The sequence below is a fragment of the Dryobates pubescens genome, chromosome 20, assembly GCF_014839835.1.
Source record: "Dryobates pubescens isolate bDryPub1 chromosome 20, bDryPub1.pri, whole genome shotgun sequence".
In the NCBI taxonomy this organism is placed as follows: Eukaryota; Metazoa; Chordata; class Aves; order Piciformes; family Picidae; genus Dryobates; species Dryobates pubescens.
This window is the reverse complement of record NC_071631.1, coordinates 10,879,188-10,901,514: the sequence shown is the minus strand read 5'-3', so window position 1 is coordinate 10,901,514 and position 22,327 is coordinate 10,879,188. Positions and strand designations below refer to the sequence as shown.

The 22,327-nt window shown below is 40.9% G+C and overlaps 1 protein-coding gene across 1 annotated transcript in view; it reads left to right on the top strand.

Annotated features, from left to right (window-relative positions):
* PITPNC1 (phosphatidylinositol transfer protein cytoplasmic 1) overlaps positions 1-22,327 on the top strand; it is an 83,267-nt gene that overhangs the window by 39,136 nt on the left and 21,804 nt on the right. The window contains exons 3-5 of the mRNA XM_054170323.1: positions 1,921-2,009; positions 2,488-2,495; positions 13,827-13,898. Of these exons, the coding sequence (XP_054026298.1) occupies positions 1,921-2,009; positions 2,488-2,495; positions 13,827-13,898 (169 nt within the window). The remainder of the gene's footprint in view (positions 1-1,920; positions 2,010-2,487; positions 2,496-13,826; positions 13,899-22,327) is intronic.

The following is a 22,327-nucleotide window of genomic DNA, read 5'->3' as shown; positions in this document are numbered from 1 at the left end:
ATTCTTGCAGAGGATCTTCTTTGTTTACCAATGGTTTCAGCTGCACTGCTTTACGAAACACTTCCTCCCTGTGTGCTGAAGGACTCAAATTCCATTGGGGAAGGAAGAAATAAAATTTTAAAAAAAGGAAAAGGGGGAAAAAAATGTTAATTGATCCACAGATCAATAAAATAGAATTATTGTTTTTCCTTTCTCTGAGTGGACCCTTGGAACAATTCATGTGCGTCTGTGACTTGCTGGCAGCTGAGTATAATGTGTGTTTTACTCACGAAATTGCTTGTGCTGTACTGACAAAGATAGGTAGACAGACAAATACACGAAAAAGTGGAAAATGAGCGACAAAGACATTGCCACTAAAATTGTGTAGTGTCAGCATGAGCCTTTGTTATGTTTACAGTTGTTTACTGTTGGAGCATTGCTTTCAGAAGCTGAAAGTCTACATCTGTATTTATCATTTAGGCATCAGAGTCGAGTTTTGCAAAGAGAGAGCGTCATAAAAAGACCCTGCCAAAGGCTGACAAAGATATGACAGAGCAAACTCTGTTATGCAGTATGTAGAATGCTACTTAAAAGACTGTACACAAGAGAAGAATCTGCTTTTGAGCAATGTCATCAAAGAGCAAAAGTCAATGCATTTGATTTGAGTCTTTAGATAATGTCCTAAAGTCTGCATTTTGCCTCTGGAAAAGTACAATATTTATGTGTAGCTATGGTTCAATTAAGCCTTCGTGGGCCAAACCCTGAATTTTTGTCAGAAATTTGCTAATATGGAAGTTTGATTTACTTTCTGCACACAGCTATCTAAACAGAACTGTTTCAAACACTTCCACTTGGAAAACTGGGATTTTTCAAAGCATCTGCTGGAGTTCACTTGAGATTCAGTCATCGTCTGAGTGATCTGTAATTTCAGCTGTCCCTGAAGCACAGTGATCTTTGTGGTCACCAAAGGTCAGCTTCCCTTTGAGTGACTCGCACTGCATCTTTGTTCCTGGCAGCTCCAGTGCTTATAATTGATGCCATTAAGAAAGGGTTGAAAGATAAATTGTCATGAACGTGCCTTTTAAAAATGTTCATCACTTCTTTAGTACCCTGTGTGACCAGACTGCTGGAAATGAGAGCCCTAAGATTCATGATAAAGAAAATACTCCCACTCTTCCATAGTAGCATTTAATTACCCTTTAATGATCTTCCCATGTCTTTAGTTTCTTATTCTACTGCTGCTGCACCACCACTTCGGTAAGGTCTCGTGACAGGTTGAGCTCTGACATCAGTTCCATTAGTTCTCTTCACTTTTGTGATTTACTTTTCCCATCAGCAAAATGGCTCTAATGCTACCTCCCAACCTCACAGGGGTGGTTTGAGTGATTGTTCATTTGAATATAAAAGCTTCCTACTCAGGAGCTGGTGTTGGTGTGGGAAGGGCCGCGTGCCAGGTAAGTTGAACACAAGGGTTTGTGCGCTGGCAGAGATATGGAGGAGGAGCAAACAGTCTTTAAGAAGAAATAATGGAATTTGGATCAAAGTGAACCAAAATGACAAATTTTCTCATGACGCCTTGTTTGAGAGTGCCTCCCTGTGGGTGAGGATCCTGTGACAGTTACCTACACGTTGTGTGGCCCATCCTGCTGAGTTCATCTCTGACCAAAGGTTGGAAATCTGTGACCTCGATGTCAATCTGATCAGAGTTTATTGCACTGCCACCATTATTGCACTGCTCACTCTGAGAGGGCAACAAACTGACTTGGGTTCATAGATGCTTGTGGAGAAAGCTGAGACAGAATGCACAGTCAAGAGGTAAAAATACTGTGGTGAAGTCTAGGTGTGGCTGTGAAATGCTGAGCATGTTTGGAAGCATCTTCTTTTCTGCAGTGCTGATAAGTCTTAACATATTCTAATGTTGTGTTTCCTTCCTGTTTTCAGCAAGCTGCCTAGCTGGGCTAGAGCAGTTGTTCCCAAAATATTTTATGTTACAGAGAAGGCTTGGAATTACTATCCTTATACAATCACAGGTAAGGAATGAATAGAACAGAGATTATTACTTACCTTTGGAATAGTTTAGCAAAATTTTGGGATAGTTTAACTTATCTTCAGAAGCTCCATTTACATAGTGAGCCACAGACAGCAAGGTTCTTTAACAATTCCTGTTGAACTGCATGCATTTTTCCATCTTATATTGACTGATATCAGGAAATAAGAGGTTCTGGCCTATGGATAGGTAAAAAGTAGAGTGTTGTCCCTGTGCAATTTCTTCCTTGCACACAAAACATCAGGTGCTTAGGCTAAGTGCTGAGCTGCACCCTTGATTGTCCCCTAGATTTCAGTCAGGTATGGATCAGCAGAGTATGTGACACATTTGGGGGGTTGTTAATGTATGTTTGCTGTAAGGATCTTGCATCACTGTTTTATTTCACATTTCTTTTTTTTTTTGTTTCCTTTTTTTTCCCCCCTCATCATTGTTTTTTTTACAAATGGACAATTGGAAATCAGAATACACAGTAAGTTTTTCTTCCTCTTCTTATTCTAAAAATAGAATAATCATGCAAAATATAGGAATGGAATCCAAACTGGTTCCTTCTTAGTATAACTAACGCACAGTGCACTCAATAGTGTGACTTTATTTCAGTTATTTGTTTAAGAAACTGAGGGTTAAATGTGAAGTGTTTCTGTGGAGACTACAAATTATTCACCTGTTTTTTTTTATCACTTCAAAATAATTTGATATATTTTTAGTCACTGACTGTAGCAAAGAGAAGCTTCTATAAAACAGGGCAAGGCTTTTAAGGTTCCAGTTATTACATGGAGACACAAGAACAGATTTTATTTTATTTATTGTTTTATTAACTTATAAAATGCTCATCTCTGGTATTGTATCTGGGAAACTGCACAATCTGTAGACAAAATTAAACATAATCTGGGCATAGTGCCCATAAAAATCAACTATTCCCTCTAGCAGAGCTAAGGCAAAATATAGCACATAAATCATGAGAAAAATGGTTTTAAATGTGCTGGCCTCAATAATGTACAGTAAGTTTTCAGCAGCCCTTGGAATATGAGGAGGAGATGACAAGGAAGTTCCAGGTGAAGGAACCTATCAGAAACATCTGCCTTGATTTAGTTTGAACTTCTGTCTGCAGATAAAACACATTCCACTTGTTTCTCTGGACTCTGCGGTGCTCAGAATGTTTGTGCAGGTTGTTTTAAACCCAGGAAAGCATACATAGAGGTACAAGATTTTTGTGTGGTAATTGTGAAAGAGAAAAACTAAAGGGATTTAAAGGCTCAGATCTGAAGGCTGAGGTTTCAGTGTTGGAATTGGGATCACCAGGTTTGAAAATCCAAAAACAAGACTGTGCTTTTCAGTGTGCATTGTAGATACTTATACTCTGCTTTTTTCTTGTTTAAAATGCCTTTGACTGTCCCATAATGGACAGTAATAATGAGGAGACAGATTCTCAGCTGCTCCTGTCAGAAGATATCTTCAGTAGTGCCTATCCCAGTTTACATTAAGGGTTTACCCTTTGGTGGCGGGTTTAGTCTGAGCCTGGGAATATGATGTGTGCTGCTAGCTTGCTGTCTGTTACTTACACTCTGTTTATTTCTTAAACTGAAAGTCAATGGGAATTTCTTAATGTGATTTCTTTTTCTCCCTGTCACTGAAAGAGACAAGTAGGGATGATTAAAGGGGTGGGAGCAGACAGAAATGTATGTCTGATTTTGAAATGCAGTGCATTAGCAAAACCAAAGAGCAATGCTGTACTGACAGACTTTGAATCAGGAGGTGATCTTTATCTAATCTGATGAGACAACACCTGGAACACAGGAAGGTCTGTAGAAGGTGCACAGCTACAGAGGTGTTCAAGAGCATCAGTAGAAGTGATTGCAGGCTTAAAGAGACTTGTAAGGAAAAATCAAATCAGTCTACAAATGTAGAAGGTAGACAAACCAGTCACTAAATGACAATCTAACTGCCTGTGGGAGCTGGGGACTAATTACTCACCATACTGCAAGGAAACAGAACAAGAAATATTGGGATGAGCTTAAGGAAACTGTGCTTCAGACAAAAATCTAAACCATGCTTTGATGGAGCTGAGAGATGATGAATTAGGGAAACAGAGACAGTGTCTTTGCCTCAGACTGTTCAACCTAGAACAAAAATGTTAAGTGTATCACGGGGAATAACTCCTGTCCATGTCTGGAATATTTCTCTAAATTTTTAACTTCTATATTCATTAAAGAATTCTGAAAGAAAGAACAAACCCACAGACATTGGCCAAAATATGTAAGATAGCTTGGAAACTCCTAAAGACAGTAAATTCCCTCCAAAGGGTCTGCTGGACATCCTAAGAATTAAGTTGAGCCTCATGTCAAAGAAAACTGATTCTAAAGGGAGACCAATAATGGGATAAATGAAGCATAATCTTATCAAGTCCCTACTGCTATGTAGTATGTTCACACCTTACTTAGCCTCCTAAGTTCCACTGTAGATAAAGAGCAAGGACCTTAAAGGCTCAGTGGTGTTATTTCAGTGTGTGTTAGTAATTTGGAGGAGGATGTGAACAAGAAACTGAATCCTGCTGCTAGTCTTAGGTTTTTCAGTTGTAAAATGTGAAGGCTGTTAAGAAATTGCATTCAGGCACATACACTGGCATTCAGAGAGGCAGTGAAGAGTAGTTTCATCAGTCTGGTTTTCCTGTGAAAAATTACAGATTTCATGAATCTGACCTTCTCAAGGACCTCAAATTAGGACATCTTCTAAGAGAAAAAGCTGGGCAGGCATTGAAAAACATTTAGGTTATTGTTCTTGTGATGGCAGTATAAAAAACCAGGAGTGACTGAATACATGAAAACAGGAATGGAAATCAGAGTGTCATGATGTTATCCTGGATATTCCGGGCCAGTTATGATGGCTTCTGCTTTAGGGGATGTTGTTTGTTACACAGCAAGCCCCTACCCTTGACAGCAAACAGAAAGTCTGCTACCAGATCCATATTAATCCCATGTAAAGCCAATGACACTCTGTACTGACTTTACCAGAACTGTTGCACAAGTGATGCTTCTGTGGTGTTTAATATGTGAAAAGTCAGGAAAGCATTTTACAACATAGATTGTGCTGTTTGTGGGGAAGGGCCTCATCAACACTGCAGCACAAAAGACTTCCTCTCAGGAAGATGAGACAGGAGTAATGTCCTAATGAATGCTGTATCAAAGCTCCTTGCAGGCTTCCTGCTGACATTGAAAGAGAGGAGGAAGTAGAAAAAATGCCTTCAAAGCTAAAGCCAAAGGAAGTCATCCAGCTTCAGGGATACTATTTAGAGAGTGAGATACTCCCATGAAGTTCAAACCCTTCTTTTAGTGGCTGGGGCATTACTGAAGACCTGAGTGTGAGGAAGTCTCCTAAATTTACAACAGGAGTTGCTTTAGTCTGGATCCTGTTGTTAGAAAGCTGACAAGGTACCTTGCTAAAATAAATATTCTGGTTTTATTAACAAGTTCCTTTAATATTGTGGTTAGATTGATGTTAAAAATTTGGTATTTTGTAAATGTGGAATTACTGTATTTGGGATACGGCTGAAAGAGAGCCCTATAGGAGTCAGTCCTAGGGATCCTGCTCTGCTGAGTGCTTCCTGTCAAGCCACACATGCTGTTGGGGAACGAGCCTTGCTAGCTGTTGGCTTTCAGAAAGAATTCCTTTGACAGTCCCAGGCTAGAGCCTTTTTAATTTAGAGGATGGAGGAAAGATGCCTTACATCTCTCAGCAAGCCAGCTTATCACAGCATTTAAAACATGAATCTTCAGCGTAAAATATTTATACTATTCGTAGATATGTGGACAGGAATGACTGAACTTTGAGGAGACTTTCTTATTTTTCTTTCTGATGTTGTCCAGCTAGATTAGAAATAATTATCTAGAAAGCAAACAAAAAAGGATTGCATAGAACTAAACATTGTTAGACAATAAGCAGCAGAGAGCTGCTGAAGTGACCGTTCTAGACAGAAAGAGAGGAGTCTCAAGCAAACAAATAATCAGATCAGGAATGTATGGAGACTAAAAGCCACAGCACAAAACAAAAATTCACATGATCAGAGCACCCTGATCCTAACAAAGTTTAGCTATCAAGTTGGAGTACAAAGGGGTTAGGAAAAGCACAAATAGAATTTAAGCAAACGCTTCTGAGTTTGAAGATGCAGTTCAAGTGTTTACCAGGGATAATTTCAAGTAGTTTTGCTGTCTGATCTAAACAACTCCAGGGCTGTTAGCAGTACAGAAATGTAAAAACAGCTGGATAGGGATTTTTTATGCATAATTTATGACCTGTTGTTAGTTTCACAATTATAAGTATATAAAGCAAAATAAACACTCAAAAGGGCATGTTTTGCTCTTTGCAAGGGGGAAGAGCACTCTTTCAACCTGCCAACATCTCAGATTAAGTTAGGAACAGGATATAAATTCAGAATATTTATGGAAAGCAGCTATGGAACAGAAAGCAGGAGGCAACGATTCCTTTGATGATGTATCACAGTGACATTAATTCTTCTACAGCAAATGACTGAGGCAAATACAGTTATTTCATCTGCTACGTGCCAAGGCCCCAGAGTGATAGTTGCTAAATGTTCCACTGCTGACCTGCTAGTTTCTGGTTACTTTTGAGAACAGGCATGTTTCATGTTTCAGTCAGCTACCAGTTTATTCATGAAGTAAATTATCTGGTAGGGATGTTTTGGTAATTGCTGTTTTTACAATGGGATGACCTGAGAAGGGGGAAAAAAACCCAATACATTATTTCAGATAAACATTGCAAGGAATCTGTAGAGGTTTTTTCCTGTGTTCTCTATCTGCTTACCAGAGTTTGAGATTTGGATGTACCCCATCCAGTCTTCAGTGCACCAACTTTTCTGCAGCTTGAATAGATGAAGACTCTGCATCAGAAAAGGCAACAGAATCTGTACTGGAGGATTAGAGCCTAATAGAAAGTTACTACCTAAATTCCTCACGCCCTGCATTAGTAGATGGGTTGACTGGTGATATTACTGCAGTAAAACTTGTATTTGGTTCCTTTAAAGATTGTAGCATAAAGAAGGGCCTCTGTAGTATTTCTGAGAAAGAAAGAATGTGTTTTTAGAAAACTGAAAACCTGTATTCTCATTTCAAAGCTTTACCCCTTCAAAACAGAGTAACTTGAAATGCTGGAGAGAATTCCCATTTTCCACCACTGGTTTGTTACAAATGAATCCAGACCCCTCTCTGATTCATGGGACTGTCATTTCCACTTGTGCAAGCTGCTTCTCTCTTCCCTTCTTCCTCAATAAATAAACAAATTGCTGTTCCCAAGTGCCACAGAAGGAGACCCTAAGGGAAGGCAAAACCAGATAGAAGTGCTGGGTTTCACAGTGGTTGGAGGCAACTTGTTAGTCAACTGTTTCATCTTCCAGTTGCTGCATGTAATGCAAATTGTGGGTTTCTTGCTGAGCTTGTTCATGAGAGTTTAACTCCCCTGCTTATTTTCAAGCCCTTTTTTTTGGGTGCCTTGTTCTTACTCTTTCTGTTCAGCAGCACTTCTGCTCTTTGATACCTTCCTGTGCTTATCTCCTTTTCCAAATTCTCCTCCCTTTCATTGAGTCACATCTTCCAAATTGTGCCATCACCCTCCCTAGCCCTTTCTATCTATTCTCTTCTGGTTTGTCACCCTGACTGATGGTAGCTTGTGTCATCAGTAGCCTGTACCACACAGACACAGTGCTGCCCAGAGTAGTCCAAAGGCAGTCAGCAACAGGGTAGCCATTCTCCAAAGTCCTCAGTTAAAGAAACTGTCTTTATCCTTTCTCCAAACAGCTGAAGAAAGTACTCAGATTTGGAATATGCTGTAGAGACTTCATTATATTATCCTCACAAATCCTCTTGCACATAAGGCACAGAGATGGCATCTTATTTCTCCATCCACCTGGGATTTTGATTTTCTCTCTGTTCATCCTCACCATTGTCCAGAGGCATTGGCAATCTCCCGTATTACATCCTTGCATCCCACCTCCCATTTCTCCTTGTTTATAAATGTTCCCCTTGCTGTGCTGGCCGTTCCCTTCTGCCACACTAAGTCTGGGGACCTACTTTTACCCCACAGTCCCCACTTCCCCTTTGTGTGTTAAGGATTCCATTTGCCTTCTCCAGGTTTTTGGTCTTCAATGAGGAAATGCTGCTTTTACCCACTGGCTACCAAAACAGTGGCCAAAATTATGAATTCAGAGGATGTTGTATCTAGAATTCACCTTACTAAAAAGATCTAATTTAGCTTGGCCGGTCCACCTCACCCTATCCGTTCCTGTATTCTTTATTTCTAGGCTTCATGGAAGATGCTCTGTAAAGGATCCAGTTCCATCTCTGTTGCCACATTAATGTATATGTGACCATATAAAAAACAAAGTCACCGGTCTAAAAAGTGGTGGGAGATCAGAGAGCACATTTACATGAAGTGTCTGCCTCTACAGGCTTTTATGTTAAGATTTAGAGGAATATGCTTCTGCTAGTTATAAAAGAAGTGGATTAATTTCTACTGCGCAAAAATAATTGCCAAGCATTGTGGATTAATATTCACAAGGAGCAGCAGAAGCGGTGGGGTCTCTGGCAGTTCTTTGAACATGCTGCAGAAAGAAGCCAAAAGGAAAATGAAACCAGCTAAGCCAGGAGTGCTGAAAAAGCACTAACATGGGGCAGAGTACAGAGGGTAAGGAAACCTCAGTTACTGGCAGCTCCAGTGATCCCTGCAGCCACCCTGGATGCAATTCCTATGCAAAGATTTGATTCCCTAAGCTGACTGTAGAACACCATGTGTTTGCCTGTCTCTTTAAGACTTTGGCAAGTGTTTTGGCATACTTGGGTTCTACCCTGTTCTTGTAAGTGTTGCTTATTGCTATGGTAACACTAATCAATCATCGTGCTAAAAATAGGCCTTTCATTTTTCAAGTGGTTATCTGTAGTGAATTGAAAATGCATCTGTGGTCTGTGTTTGCCGTATGCTGCTTGCTTCTCACTGCATTTCTGTCTGGAAATGCCCCTGCTGCCGTCTGGTTATTGCTATTGCAGACTTGGTTACTTCACTGGGTACTCTCCTGAGCCTTAAAGCCCTCCTGGCTCTTCTGAAAGAGGTGCCAAATAGACACAGCCCCCTAGAATATTCTCTTTGTTTGGTTTTGAGTGTCACAGGTTTCCTGGCTTGTAACAATTTCTAAGGAGTTTATAACACAGCTGAAAAATCCCCAGGTGACAAGATAAAAGCTACCTCCTTTGAGAGCTTTACACAAAGAAATGTTATTGAAGGCACCAGGGCTCTGAAGATTTTGCCTATTATGTAGAACTGAAGTCTAATTTGAAGTTCAAGACTCAATTTTCTCCTATGTCTCTTCTGAGAGGACCCTTGCAAGCTGTAGAGACAGTGAGCTGGAAAGCTGGAAGTGGTGCCCTGTGCATTCCTGCGTGTGCTCAGCGCATCGATCGGCTGCCAGGTTTGTGCTGGAGGAACACAGACCCCCGGGGGAGGCAGAGCAGAGGGAGTGGTGCTGTGAGAAAAAGGAAAAAAAGGGCTGAAAGATTTTACTACCTGCCTCCAACCCAAGGGTGCTCCTGACAGTTGTGTAACATTGCTAATCCCCAGCTAAGTAAACACACAGCCACTTCAGGTGGGGAAAAAACCCAACAACTTTCTGCCTGCTGAATAATAAAGTCATTGGAATGATGCACAAACAGCTTCCTGGTTCTGCCAGAGCCCTCTGCCAATTAGTCAGAGTGCAGCTGATGAATCATGAGACACATTCTGTGAAATGTTCAAAAATCTGGACCCTGTTAAAGTGTTCCTGAAAGCCAGCGAGACCCCCCACAGCTGCTGAAACAGTGGTTGGCAGGCAGCTGAGTTTCTGAGAGATATATTTGCAGTGGAGAACTTTCCGGTGAATCTGTGTTTTCATTTAGGGTAAATTGCTGTTACCATTTATAATCCCTAATTAGGCTGTTACAGCCCTCACCTTTAGACTAAAATCACAGGGAGGTTGACTTCTGATAGCTCAGTGCAGACTTTTCTGCTCTCCAATGAGGTGGCTTGAAGTAAATGGCACTTAAATTCATCTTCTATAATACTCTGAAGATCCTCGGTTCTTTTTTACTGTTTCTATTTTGAAATACAAGCTTAGAATATCTTCTTTTTTATTATTATTTGAAGTTTAGATTCTGGTTCACAAGCAACAACTAGGTTAAAGCAGTGGCTTGCTGACCTGCCACAGCAGCCCAGTGCAGAAGAGGAAATGGCTGTGTTTCCAGGTACCATGGTCTGACTCACTGCTGGTAAAGCAGACAGTGATTGAAAATAGCAGAGAGTTTTTAATAGCCAGGGAAAGGGAAAGAAATCTGGCATTTAGAATTTCCTCTGAATCTGAAGCCATGCAGCATGAAGGGTTTTTTTTCATGTTTTGAATTTTGATCTTCCACTGTACCTGAAACTGTGACCTGGAAGCAAGTATTTTGATAAAGAAAAATGGTTTTGAGTATTGAAAAATGTACTGCCTCCAGCACCTCCTGAATGTCTACAGTTAGATCACAAATAAAGATACTGGAATCAGAACCAGAGACAGGAACCAGGAACTGCTTTAGTAAGGTTTTGAAACTTTGTGTTAGCTGTAAATGTAGAACATGGTGCTCTGGTGTTTCTTCTGTCAGTGGAGTTTTCAAACCTAACAGTGGGACCATTAGGGCAGCACCAAGTCCTGTGGTGGAACCCTCTGCTGCTTAAAAGAGCTGAGAGGTCGCACTGCCCAGAGCTCCTGAGGTCTGCAGAGTCTGAGCAGCTTGCATGGCCACTGAGGTTGTGACTAACCATCAGACTGACTGGATCACGTAGAAGTCTGCAGACTCACAAAGCTCTGACCTAACTGCTCAGTCTGCTCCAGAATTAGAGTCTTGATGACCTGTCCATTAGTGACAGATAATCATGTCATTCTGCTTTCTGTTTTGATCAGTTACTAGATTTTATCTAGGGGCTGTTGATTTTGTTTAATTGTTTAGCAAAGAAAATCAAATTTTAATCTTCAAATCAAGAAGGCAGACACTTAACACACAGTAATGTGTAAGTACAACATGGCCTGGAGCAGTAAGCTTGAACCATGCAGGCAGGACACTGGTGAAGTGTGTGTCCTAATAGCTGTTCTAAAGAGTCAGGAAATCACGGACAGTTTGGTGAGCAGTGACAAATACCTCTGAAAGCTGTCATCTGAGCACTGAGTCCTCAGCAGTGCCGCAGCAGTTGCTGCAGTCCATGAGCAGCGCTGGTAACTGCTGATGAAACAAAACCCTCCTTGGCAGGATCCTGATGTCCTCAGGGATGCATTCCCACAGGATGCCTGTACCCAGAGGTCTGGGTTGTTGGCAGCAAGAGCTCTATACACCTGGACTGTGACATCTTTAGGAAGCACATGGCTGCTAGATGCTAATTTTTGGAGATCCATCGCTCATGTATTTCCGAGCCCAGCACCAGTTCAGTTATTTTCCTAGGGCTCTACAAGCTCTGCAGTAGCTGATGTCTGTTGTTAGGTTAGACAGACATCTAAATCTGCTTCTTACAACCCACCTCCAGTAGTAATTTACTTTTCAACTCTCTGTGTTCTCCTGCAAACACAGAACACAACTGGAGCCTTAGGTTATGCTGTTTGAATACAAATCCTCAGTGACATCAAACCCTGCTTTAGGCCATGCTGACATCCCTGTGTCTCCTGGGTCATTCCCTATTTTTTTGTGACATCACATTTATAACTTTTCTTACTCTAGGGACATTTGATTATAGAATTTCTTTAATCAACCCCTTTTATTCATCTCTTCCTCCAGCTGGCATTAATCTAGTTCAAGGATGTTCATTCCACCTTTTGGTTAATTTTGGAGACACAAAGAGAACCTTACAACAAACCTTGGCTTTTGGTTTTGTTTTCTTTTCCCAACTTCTTTCCCTGTGGTGCCTACAGTTGGCCAAGGCTTTTGTTTGCAGATGCCTTTGGATGTCTGCCAGATTAGGAGCAACACACTGAGAGAAGTGGTGAAACCTCAACTGGGAGACTATCTGGATTTGTTTTGGTGTTAATTTCTGTTGCAACATCCCCAGTTCTGACAGACTGCTTATAAATATTGTATGTTTTCAGCCAGCACTCCCTGAGATGTATACATAGGAAATGTTTAATTGCCCTCAAAATATAAGTAATAGGATGAACTTATCCCATCCTGCACTGCACATGCTGCTGAGTATTTTGATTTTCTTGCCTCCCACATATTCACTCAATGAACAAGTTGCACAGCTGAGAGCTAGTTGCAGTTCAGGTTGGACTGAGACTCAGAATTGTGCTGCTCCACAGATGTCTTTAATAAAAGGCAAAACATTTGTTAGATCTGAAGAGAAGCCTGCATGGTCTGAGCATCTGCAGCACCAATGTGTTACATGGGAGCATTTAATGATATTAATAGGAAGATAGTTTGACCAGAAGCCCTCTGTGGCACCAGAACCATGCTCTGGTAAAACTCTCTCACTTGTCTTTTCAAAGAGGATTGGTTCTAGATGTGCTCATTGAACACTGGGTGTCCTGGGAGCAGGAGAAGATTGGGCAGTGACTTGTAAGGTGGTATCCATGGAATCAGGAATAGATTTTCTGCGGTGTTGAAGGAGCTGGCTTCCATTTCAGTTGGGTTGCACTCCAGCTGCCCTTCTAAATCACTCTTTCCTTAGTCATCCTGCCCCTCCCTAGGAAGAGTTCTCTGAATTGTTATCAAGTCCAAACTTGGACCAGCAGCAATGTGAGCAGTGAGGCATTGTGATGTCCTCATTGTATAATCCGTGTGTGCAGCACATTAAATAGTCATAGGCTCTGCAAAGACACTTTGCCACAGGGCGTTAGTGATGCATCATACAAGGAACTGGCACTTCAGTTCCACTGGCAGTTAAAGCAAGAAAAGCCTTGATGACTAACAACAAAGATGCTGAACCAGTATCCCTCAGAGTTCTTCAAGACAGCTGCTCTACCTGCTGATTTGTGAAGCTGATTTGAAAGAACTGTGAAATGCTAAAGAAAATAGATTTCTTTTTTTTTTTTCCACTGGAATTATGTTGCCTAGCATTATAAACTTGAATCTTGATAGGCCAGCTAAATTAAGCAGTCCAGGGAAAAAAGACATCTATTCCCATGGAAAATACAGAAATATCTTGAATAGAAAAACATTTGTGCATCCTTAATTTTCTTGCGTTATTGTTTAAAGATCAATTTGGGTTTAGTGCGAAGGAATTTCCACAGCAGCTCATAATCCATCTGAATTTTATGAATAGGAAATTGTGCTAAAATTAATTTCTCACTGAAAATCCAAAAGAGTCCTCCCACATGGAAGCACTGCTGTGTTTGGTTAGGGCCTGCAGCTAGTGAAATGTCCTTGGGTTATTTTATATGGGGATAAGATAATCCATGGTGAGGAATATGGAGTTGCTCTCCAGATCTTGGTGAACTGAAGTTACAACCAGACACTCAGGATATTTATGAGCATGAAAACCACTGTATCTGGTTATTCCAAAGTGCTTAAGCTGATTTATTTATACCTTCATTATGGTAATCAACTTGCGATAGAATCTCTGAATCCCTCCAGAAGCTCAATAACTTTGCTCTTAGGTTCTGTGTTCATTTACCTTCTTGAATTAATCTGAAAAAAAAAAAGGAAAATTAAAGGTAATTAAAAATCAGATACAGAGCAGGATGTACTGACTGTCAGCTGCTGAAGCAAAGTGTATTTATGATGTCAAACATATTTTTCTTTTGTTGCAGTGTTCATTTTTGCCTAAATTCTCCATTCATATAGAGACAAAATACGAGGACAACAAGGGGAGCAATGACAGTGTAAGTATGATGGCTTTGGCACAGTTTGATTTGATCTTTTTAGTTAAACATGGTCTGCATCTGCAGGTCTTTAGGTCTAGCCCCATCAGACCTGTACATTTGCACCAGCCTGGCATCCTTTTCATTAGCAGCTTGTCAGCTTGCAGACTGGTTACCTCTAAAGCCACCACGAGATGAAAGATTTGTGCTTGCAGCTACCCTGCTGCATCTGATATTCTACTTGTTGCTTCTCCAAGCATAAGATAATTTACATCCATGTATTTAGTCCTGAAGAACGTTTCTGGACAGTAAAGATCACTCTCTGGTTTTGGTGCAATTGTATTTCACTTTACCTGTTTTGCGTTGCTCTCTCTGGGATTCAAAGGAGCTCTAAGGAAGAGCAAACAGGAAACTAAACAATGGTCAGAGAGCTCGGTAAACAACTTGAAGGGAACAATGACTGGATTATTGAGGTGATGCTTTTGGCAACCATTTACCAAAAGTCTAAAAATTCCTCACTTAAGAGTTTAGAGCTGAGAAGGGTCATTAATGATGCAAAATCCTCTCTGGAGGAAGGGTGGGAGTCAGGAGCCAGCAGCTGCTGATGGGGAGATGATCAGGAATAGAAGGCAGGAGGTCAGCTGGACTTTGCTGCCCTGACAGGGAGCAAAGCAGAGCCACACAACTTGCTGGAAAAGAATAATGTTTGGTGAGGCCAGGCATGTAAGGATTCAGCCCCTGCACTGATACACAAATATGTTCCTCTGTGTTTCATTTATGTGAGCTTTAAACAGTCACCTGTTGTAGACATGGGGGAAGAAATTTCTTCCAAGTGTGAAACACAGGTTAAAACATCTGGGAAATCGTCTGTAACACAGAGACCTAACAAAGGAGTGGTTAAACTCGTGCAGGAGAAAGAAGGTGTCAGTAAAGCAGACTTTAAGGGGGGGTCTGATACTCTGTTTCCAAGGGTGCCCCTCTGGCAGCCTTAAGGTTCTGCAGATGGGAGGTAGTTTTTTGTTTCCATCAGCAGCCTGGGCAGGTGTGTTAATAAGGCTGACAGCTGCTGCCCTGCTGATAGCAGAGTAATTACGTGTGCAGGAACCAAGGTTATCACTTTTGAGTAGTGCTGCTGCCATCAGACACTTGCCCAGTGGGGACATGACAGAGATCATGCATTAGCCACCAGATACCAACAACTTTCAGTCACCCCTAGTCTAAGCCAGATAAATGAGGAAGGCAAACCCAGAAGTGTGTTACAGTGCCAACTGGGTAGGTATTATGTAATTTATCCACTTTTTAATGTTCACGTCTTCTTTCTGGCAGCATTTTAACTCAGAGCAAGCCCACACCTTTGGTTTCAGGAGGGTGTAGAGAAGTTTTCTGGTACATTTTAATGTCAGCAGTGAGAAGACGTGTTCTGTACTCTAACAGAGGGGGAAATGGAGTTATTTAATCAGTGAATTTTCAGGTTTTTCTGTGTCAGCGTTGTGGCTAAAATCCTATGAATGGAGCCCTGACTAGTACCCAGCCAGTGAATTTAAGCTGGAGGTAACACAGAGGCAGGATACTCAATCAAAAGAATCTCTACTCTGTTTGAATCCAGCTCTTCCAATGTAATTTTTAACAGAGTGCCAGTGGGGTCATATTAGATTAATTGGATCCTGTGGGACCTGAGACACAGACTGGGCAAGTATTTATCAAGGTTTAACTGACCCTTACCTGAACGGGGAGGAAGAGAAGCTGATTTGGAGGGCTGCACTACTCATTCCCATGATTTGGCCATTCTGACAGCACTTCTGCTCACTAGTGTGACCACAATAAACCAGTGGAAGATGTATGGGCTTTGCTGTTGATCCAGAGACACAGATGTTTCTTGTACAGCACTGAAATCTTGGAAGGTTAGTGGATAAGAGGAGACCTGATTGAGCCTGTGGAGAGACTTCTGTTAAAGCAAACACCTTGGAACTAGGATTGAGTTGATCTGCTTCTGCTACCCAGTGAGAAGCTTTTAAACCTCACTGAAGGAAAGGTGAGGTGTATTTCTCCTTCGTATCAGACAAGTTTAGATTAAGTTTCACTATGTTATGCCCAGTCAAAAACCAACAGGATCTACAGCATCCATTTCTCTAGACTGCCACAAATCTGCTGTATTCATTCTCCATTGCAACTACAAACCTTGGTTGATGAAGAAATAATTAATCCCAAAAAATACTTCTGTAAATTTTGCAGTTGTAATGCAAAATACACTGAATGAATATTAATATGTCAGTAATGAGGGTAATAATTCATGTCTGATTTGAACTCAGCTATTTTTGCTCATACAGGGTTTTTTGAAACTCTGCCCTTCATTTCTATGCTGTCTAATAAAGTAGAAATTGATGGTGAAGAGCAATAATCCTATATAAGGATTCTAAAGCTAATTCCACTGATTAGAGGAACAAAGCAATATAAATGCTCTCAAGTCCCTGATGTCATTTAGTAGTGTGGTATTAGAATTATTTAACATGTTGCATTGCCTAGTAACATCTTACCTGGTTATTGCAGTATATCTCCATGCAGAAATCCTCCTATTTTTTATTCCCTGTTGTCCTCCTAGAAGAGATAAATGAAAGATAATGATATCTGCTTTGGAATTTGATTTTTGTCTCAGATTTGTCATTGTTTTAACCTATTTTAAATGTGCTTAAAGCACTGTTGATCCAATCTGTTAAAGTTTGCACAAATATAAAAATTGACAGCAAGAACAATGAGCAACAAACACCATTCTGAGATAAAACACTCTGCAGCTGGCAGTAGTGCAGCACCTCAGATCCATCCCATTGTGATTTCCAGTGCCACAGCACAGCTGATTTTGCTGTATCACATCTAGATGTTCACATGGCAACTCTCTCAGTGTTGGATGAACACATTGGAACATCAAATATTGTCACTACCACCTTGCAGCTTTACAGCTCCATTAACAGTGGTAGAAGCTAGAGCAAGGAGTCAGGCCTTTCAATGGTGCTTCTTATGGGTCTTTTAAAAAGTTAGCTGGCTTTCAAGAGAAATTGGATTTTAAATTACAAAGTGGGATTTCTAAAAATTGGAGATAGTATCTGTAGAAAACATGACAATATTGCTTCCCTGCTGCACCTTTGGCTGTTTACGTAAGTCATGGTTGCAGTGGATACTGCTGGGAAGAGTGAAGTGCAACACAGGCTATAAAAGTGGATTGTAATCACTCGGGTGCACACTTCCTTTCCTATAAGAAAAATTAGCAAGGAGGGAATTTGAATATTAGAGACACAAAGTTTGTATTTTCAGTATTGAAGTCCTGAGTTAAGTACAAGGGAATCGTCTTCAGGTTAATGAATGCAGTGGTCAGAAATCACTGGCAGGGTGGTGTAAGTAACAGCTTGGTTGTCAGTAAATGCTCAGTCTGGTTTTCATGAACAGACTGTTCATGACTGCTTTTATTTGAGCAGAAATTTTCTTTCAGCAGTCTGTTGATTGGTCAAGATATGTCACATAAGGATAATTTTATTCTAAATGTTGTGTTGCTCTCACTTTTCTCCCTTCTTTGTTCTTAGTATTTCAGACAGGTTTTGGGTTTTTTCATTGTAGTAGGGAATGCTGCACCAGTTTAGGCTTTCTATTGATTACGCAGCTCATGGCTTATGTAGATACTGTGGGCAGTGCACAGTGATCTTGGCACTGCAGCTCCCTGTCCTTGCATGCCATGGTCCAGTCCTGCTGACAATTTCTGAAAGCCGGTCTGCAGCTAAAGGGAGAAGAAGGGTGAAGTGGAGGCAGACACTGTTCAGGCAAATCACTGAACCGCAGTGAAATCACATTTCAGTTTCCCTGTGTGTTGCAGAACGATCATTATGTTTGACAGGATTTTGTTGTTTTGGTTTTTAGTTGCAGAATTAACTTCTGCTGATATTTGAGCAGTGAATTTTTGCCATCGATAGCATGTGGGGAAAATAAAAAAGTAGAGCTTGTAAAACTAATCCAATAGTTGTTAATAACAGAGATTCACTGTCTGTAGTGCCTTGCTCTTTGCAGTGTCATTTGCTCTGGAAAATTCAGTGACTGGATCTTGATTATTGGAGTGACACACAAGATGTTAAAGTGGCATAGTCTTTCCTTTTGTTAAAGGACCATGGCATCTCTTAGCAAGAATAACATGATCCTGAAGAGCAATGAAGGCGTGGAGTAAAGATTTTGAGGCAGAGTCATAATCCAAGTATATATTCAAAGTCCTAGGTATCATTAGTCAAGTGTGTTTGTGTCAGTAGTGCTGCTAAAATCATCAGAGCTCAGCACTAATTCTTTGTCAAGCAAGAGAAAAACGTATTATCAGCTCGTTTCTTGCCTTTCAAAGATAAAATAGTGTTGAAAATGCATGTCTCAGAATGACCATTTTATTTGCCATATGAAAACATGAGGTAGTTTTGCATGCCATAATCATAAATTAACACCAGGATTGTTTGACACCTTAATAGCTTGAGCATGCTAAGACCAGCCAGCTGAAAGCAGAGATTATTTGATCTGCAACCCAAGGAAACTGCAGTGTCACCATTTAAAGTGAGAAAATCCTTTTATCACAGTGGGCTCTAATTGCACAGCCCTACAAGTGACCAAGAGTTCTAATTCCACAGCCCTACAACTGACCAAATGTCCATCACTGGATCACTCGTCATGCTTCCTCCTTGGGTTGTATTTCTGAGGTATCGATTGTGAAACATTTGACTAAAGGAAAATAAATGTTAGGTATGGCCAGCCAAGGAGAGGAATCATTTCCAGCTTTGCTACACTTAGGGTGATTTTTTAGTGCTATTTTTGTCTCCTATCTTAGTGCCATGGAAGTAGGTTGTAACAAACTCCAATATAGCACATGTAAATGAAATGTAAATTTGCTATTTAAGGAGACTGCCATGAACCACTGATTTCAGCTGCAATAGATTCAGCTGTGCCCTGGCTTAGCCTCACCACACTACAGGATATCATTCTGTAAATGGTCTAAAGGATTGAGGGCATCACTGCAAAACACATCCAGACCAGAACTAGGGTCACTTTTAGGGGTGACTTTATTTGCACCTGGACTCTGTCAGTATGCTGGTAATGAGCCTCTGTCTCCTGTAAAATTTGCTATGAAAAAATCTTGATTTTTTTTTTGGTAGCTTTCCCCCTAGCAAGTCCCAAAGATACAGGCAAACAAGTGGGGAGGGTAGCCTAAAATTCCTCCTGTGAGCAGCTCTTACTTTTTGTTGACCATAACTACATATAGTATGTCCCAAGCACATATGGCCATTACAGAACAGAAGAGAAGGCCCTTACTGACAGAGTGTGAACAAGTGAAATGGTTGTGCCCCTGCTTTCTGATGTTTCTAAATGAACTACTGGTGTTAATTAGTAAGTCCAGCACTTGAAATAGATGAGACTTTAAAAAAACTAATCCCAGTAAATATTATTGATAGTCTATTATGGTCTTGGAATCATTAACCACTTAGAGATAATTACTTAAAAATACATTTCTCTGTTCAGAAAGTACAAATATAAATGAGGTATTTTAGAAGAGATGGAATAATAGAGGAGTTGTGACATGGAGATAAAAAGGAGCAGGGAGCAAAGCTGCTGATAAATATGTAACTGCCTCTACCACTCTGCAGCAGACAGTGACACTTCAGTGCCATTCCATGAGCCAGATTTACTGCTCTCAGGGAGGTCTGCAGTCTTTTTTCATAGAAGAATTGCTCCAAATTACCTGTGTCCACATAAATACTTGTAGGCAGTGAACAGGTTTGAAATTGGTCAATTCTTGTAATCTTTGCCCAAGTAAATCTCAGAAGCAAATTAAGAGACTTTTTGGGGTAACTGAGGTTGGAACATGGCTTACTGAGGAGTTGTACACTGAATAAACACCAGTTCTGAGTAGATGTTCTTTTCTTCTAGACTAAATTTTCCTTCAGATCAAATTTTCCTTCAGAAAATTGACAGTCAGAGTGGAGCAGATGACCTGCAAAAGGATGCTGTAATAATCAGCTGGAGCCTGGCCAGTGGTGCTGGCCATGGCACTCTGAAGAGATTACAATTTCAAGGTGAAGAGTTGGCTTTGTGACAGATTTTACCTTATTAATAGGGAGGAAAAAATTTTCTTCTTTCAGTCCTTACTGCAGTTACATCTCTAACTTTCCCCTACTAGGAAATCTAGATTTAAACCATCCTGCAAATGACGGGTAGGTAACACGTAATAAAAATATAGAGATCTTCTCTCACCCAAAGCCTCCCAAGGGATGGCAAAACAGCTTCCAGAAAAAAACCCAACACATCCATTTTCAAACTTAGTTCTTTCTAGTACTGAGTTTTCCAGACAGGTTGCCTTAGCACTTCCATCTCTAACAATTTACCTTTATTTCTTAAGTTGACCTGCTATTTAACTGTTTCCACAGGAAATGTTGTGTCCTGTGTGTATTAGTGTTTAAAATGTGATTTAGCTGACTTACTACAGCCTTCAGACCACAAATTCCTTGTATCTAGGCTGGTAAAAAAACCTTCATTCTGTAGTAAAGACAAAGCCAAAGTTCCCAGCTGGTAATCCCTTGAATACTCTCTCTGCTGATGGTGATAGAAAAAAACTATCACATGACAGAATCATCTATTATGAAACAAAGCCAGGCCAAGCAAACACAGATTTGAAGGAGTCCTGGAAGTGTAGATGAGTGAGCAGTTTCCTGGTATGAATGCAATCAATAGATTCAGCAAAGTCTGGCTTTATACTGTTTATATCCAAACCAGGTTGACTGAGGTGGTCTGCCATAAAAGTTACATTTTGGATTAGCTATATCTGAGTGAACTTCAAAGCAGCGACACAGCCTAAAGGCAGAAGAAAAAGAAGAATGGGAAAGGAATTTGAGTTAAAAGGACATTAAATGTATCTGACTTGCCATCATCTCGGAACCTGATATTCTGTTTGGCTTTGGCTACAAGGAAAAGAGAAGTCACTGGCAAAGATATGTGCCAGGCCATGACTCTGTAGATCATGAGGAAAACAAAGGAAAGACATTTTGATGCACCTACACTTCCACTTCTGCAATGTCCTGTAGGATCCTTCTTTCCTGAGGTACTAGAATCATCTGCCAAGGTGTAGAGTTTTGTCTTGTTTTCCCCAAAAAGAAACTGTTGACTGAAATGAAGCAGCTAAAGCCTTCTTTCCTCCACATTTTGACATTCTATGGGAGAATTAGTCTGAATAATGATGAGTTTTCATTCCTCTTAGGCAGTGGAAGTGTCTAAACGTTTGTCTGCTGGGAAAAAAAGCTGTCATCCCCCCCAAAATCCTCAAAACCTGCATCAAAAAAGGACACTTCAGCCTGAATGTTACTCTTTGTTTTCCATTTGATTATGTATTTCAACCTCAATTAATTTCTTGGCTCTCAAATGTAAAGCCTGTCCAGTTCTTTGCAATACAATATTTAATATTCTGCCTTTCTACATCATCTCCTTAAGGATACAGATTGTTCTCACCATTCATTTTCTGCACATTTGCAAACGCAGTTGCACAGATTGGGAGCCTTATGCTTCTTTTCGTGGCCTTTAATCTCCTCCTTTAAAACTTTCAAATTTCCCTAGTCTCTTTGATCACAAACGCAATAAACCCATCCTCCCGACAGGCTTTAAGACAATCCCAGATTATGTGGCTAGGAGAGGCAGTAAGAGCTAAGAAAGAAATCAGTCTTGTTCTCTAATGACTTCTTATTTTCTGCTGCTGATAGAGTGAGAAGATTAAATCTCTAACCACAGATCTTGTGGGGCCAATCTAAGAAGGGGAGACGCATAAATGATTTAGGGGATTGAGTCAGTCATCAGCAAATTTGCAGATGACACAAAGTTGGGAGCGGGTGTTGATCAGTTAGAGGGTAGAAGGGCACTGCAGCGGGACCTTGACCGACTGGACAGATGGGCAGAGTCCAACATGATGGCATTCAACAAGTCCAAGTGCCGGGTGCTGCACTTTGGCCACAACAACCCCATGCAGCGCTACAGGCTGGGGTTGGAGTGGCTGGAGAGCAGCCAAACAGAAAAGGACCTGGGGGTACTGATTGACAGCTGGCTGAACATGAGCCAGCAGTGTGCCCAGGTGGCCAAGAAGGCCAATGGCATCCTGGCCTGCATAAGGATTGTGTGGCCAGCAGGAACAGGGAAGTCATTGTGCCCCTGTACTCAGCACTAGTTAGGCCACACCTTGAGTACTGTGTCCAGTTCTGGGCCCCTCAGTTTAAGAAGGACATTGAGACTCTTGAATGTGTCCAGAGAAGGGCAATGAGGCTGGGGAGAGGCCTTGAGCACAAGCCCTATGAGGAGAGGCTGAGGGAGCTGGGATTGTTTAGCCTGGAGAATTGGAGGTTCAAGGGAGACCTTATTGCTGTCTACAACTACCTGAAGGGAGGTTGTAGCCAGGAGGA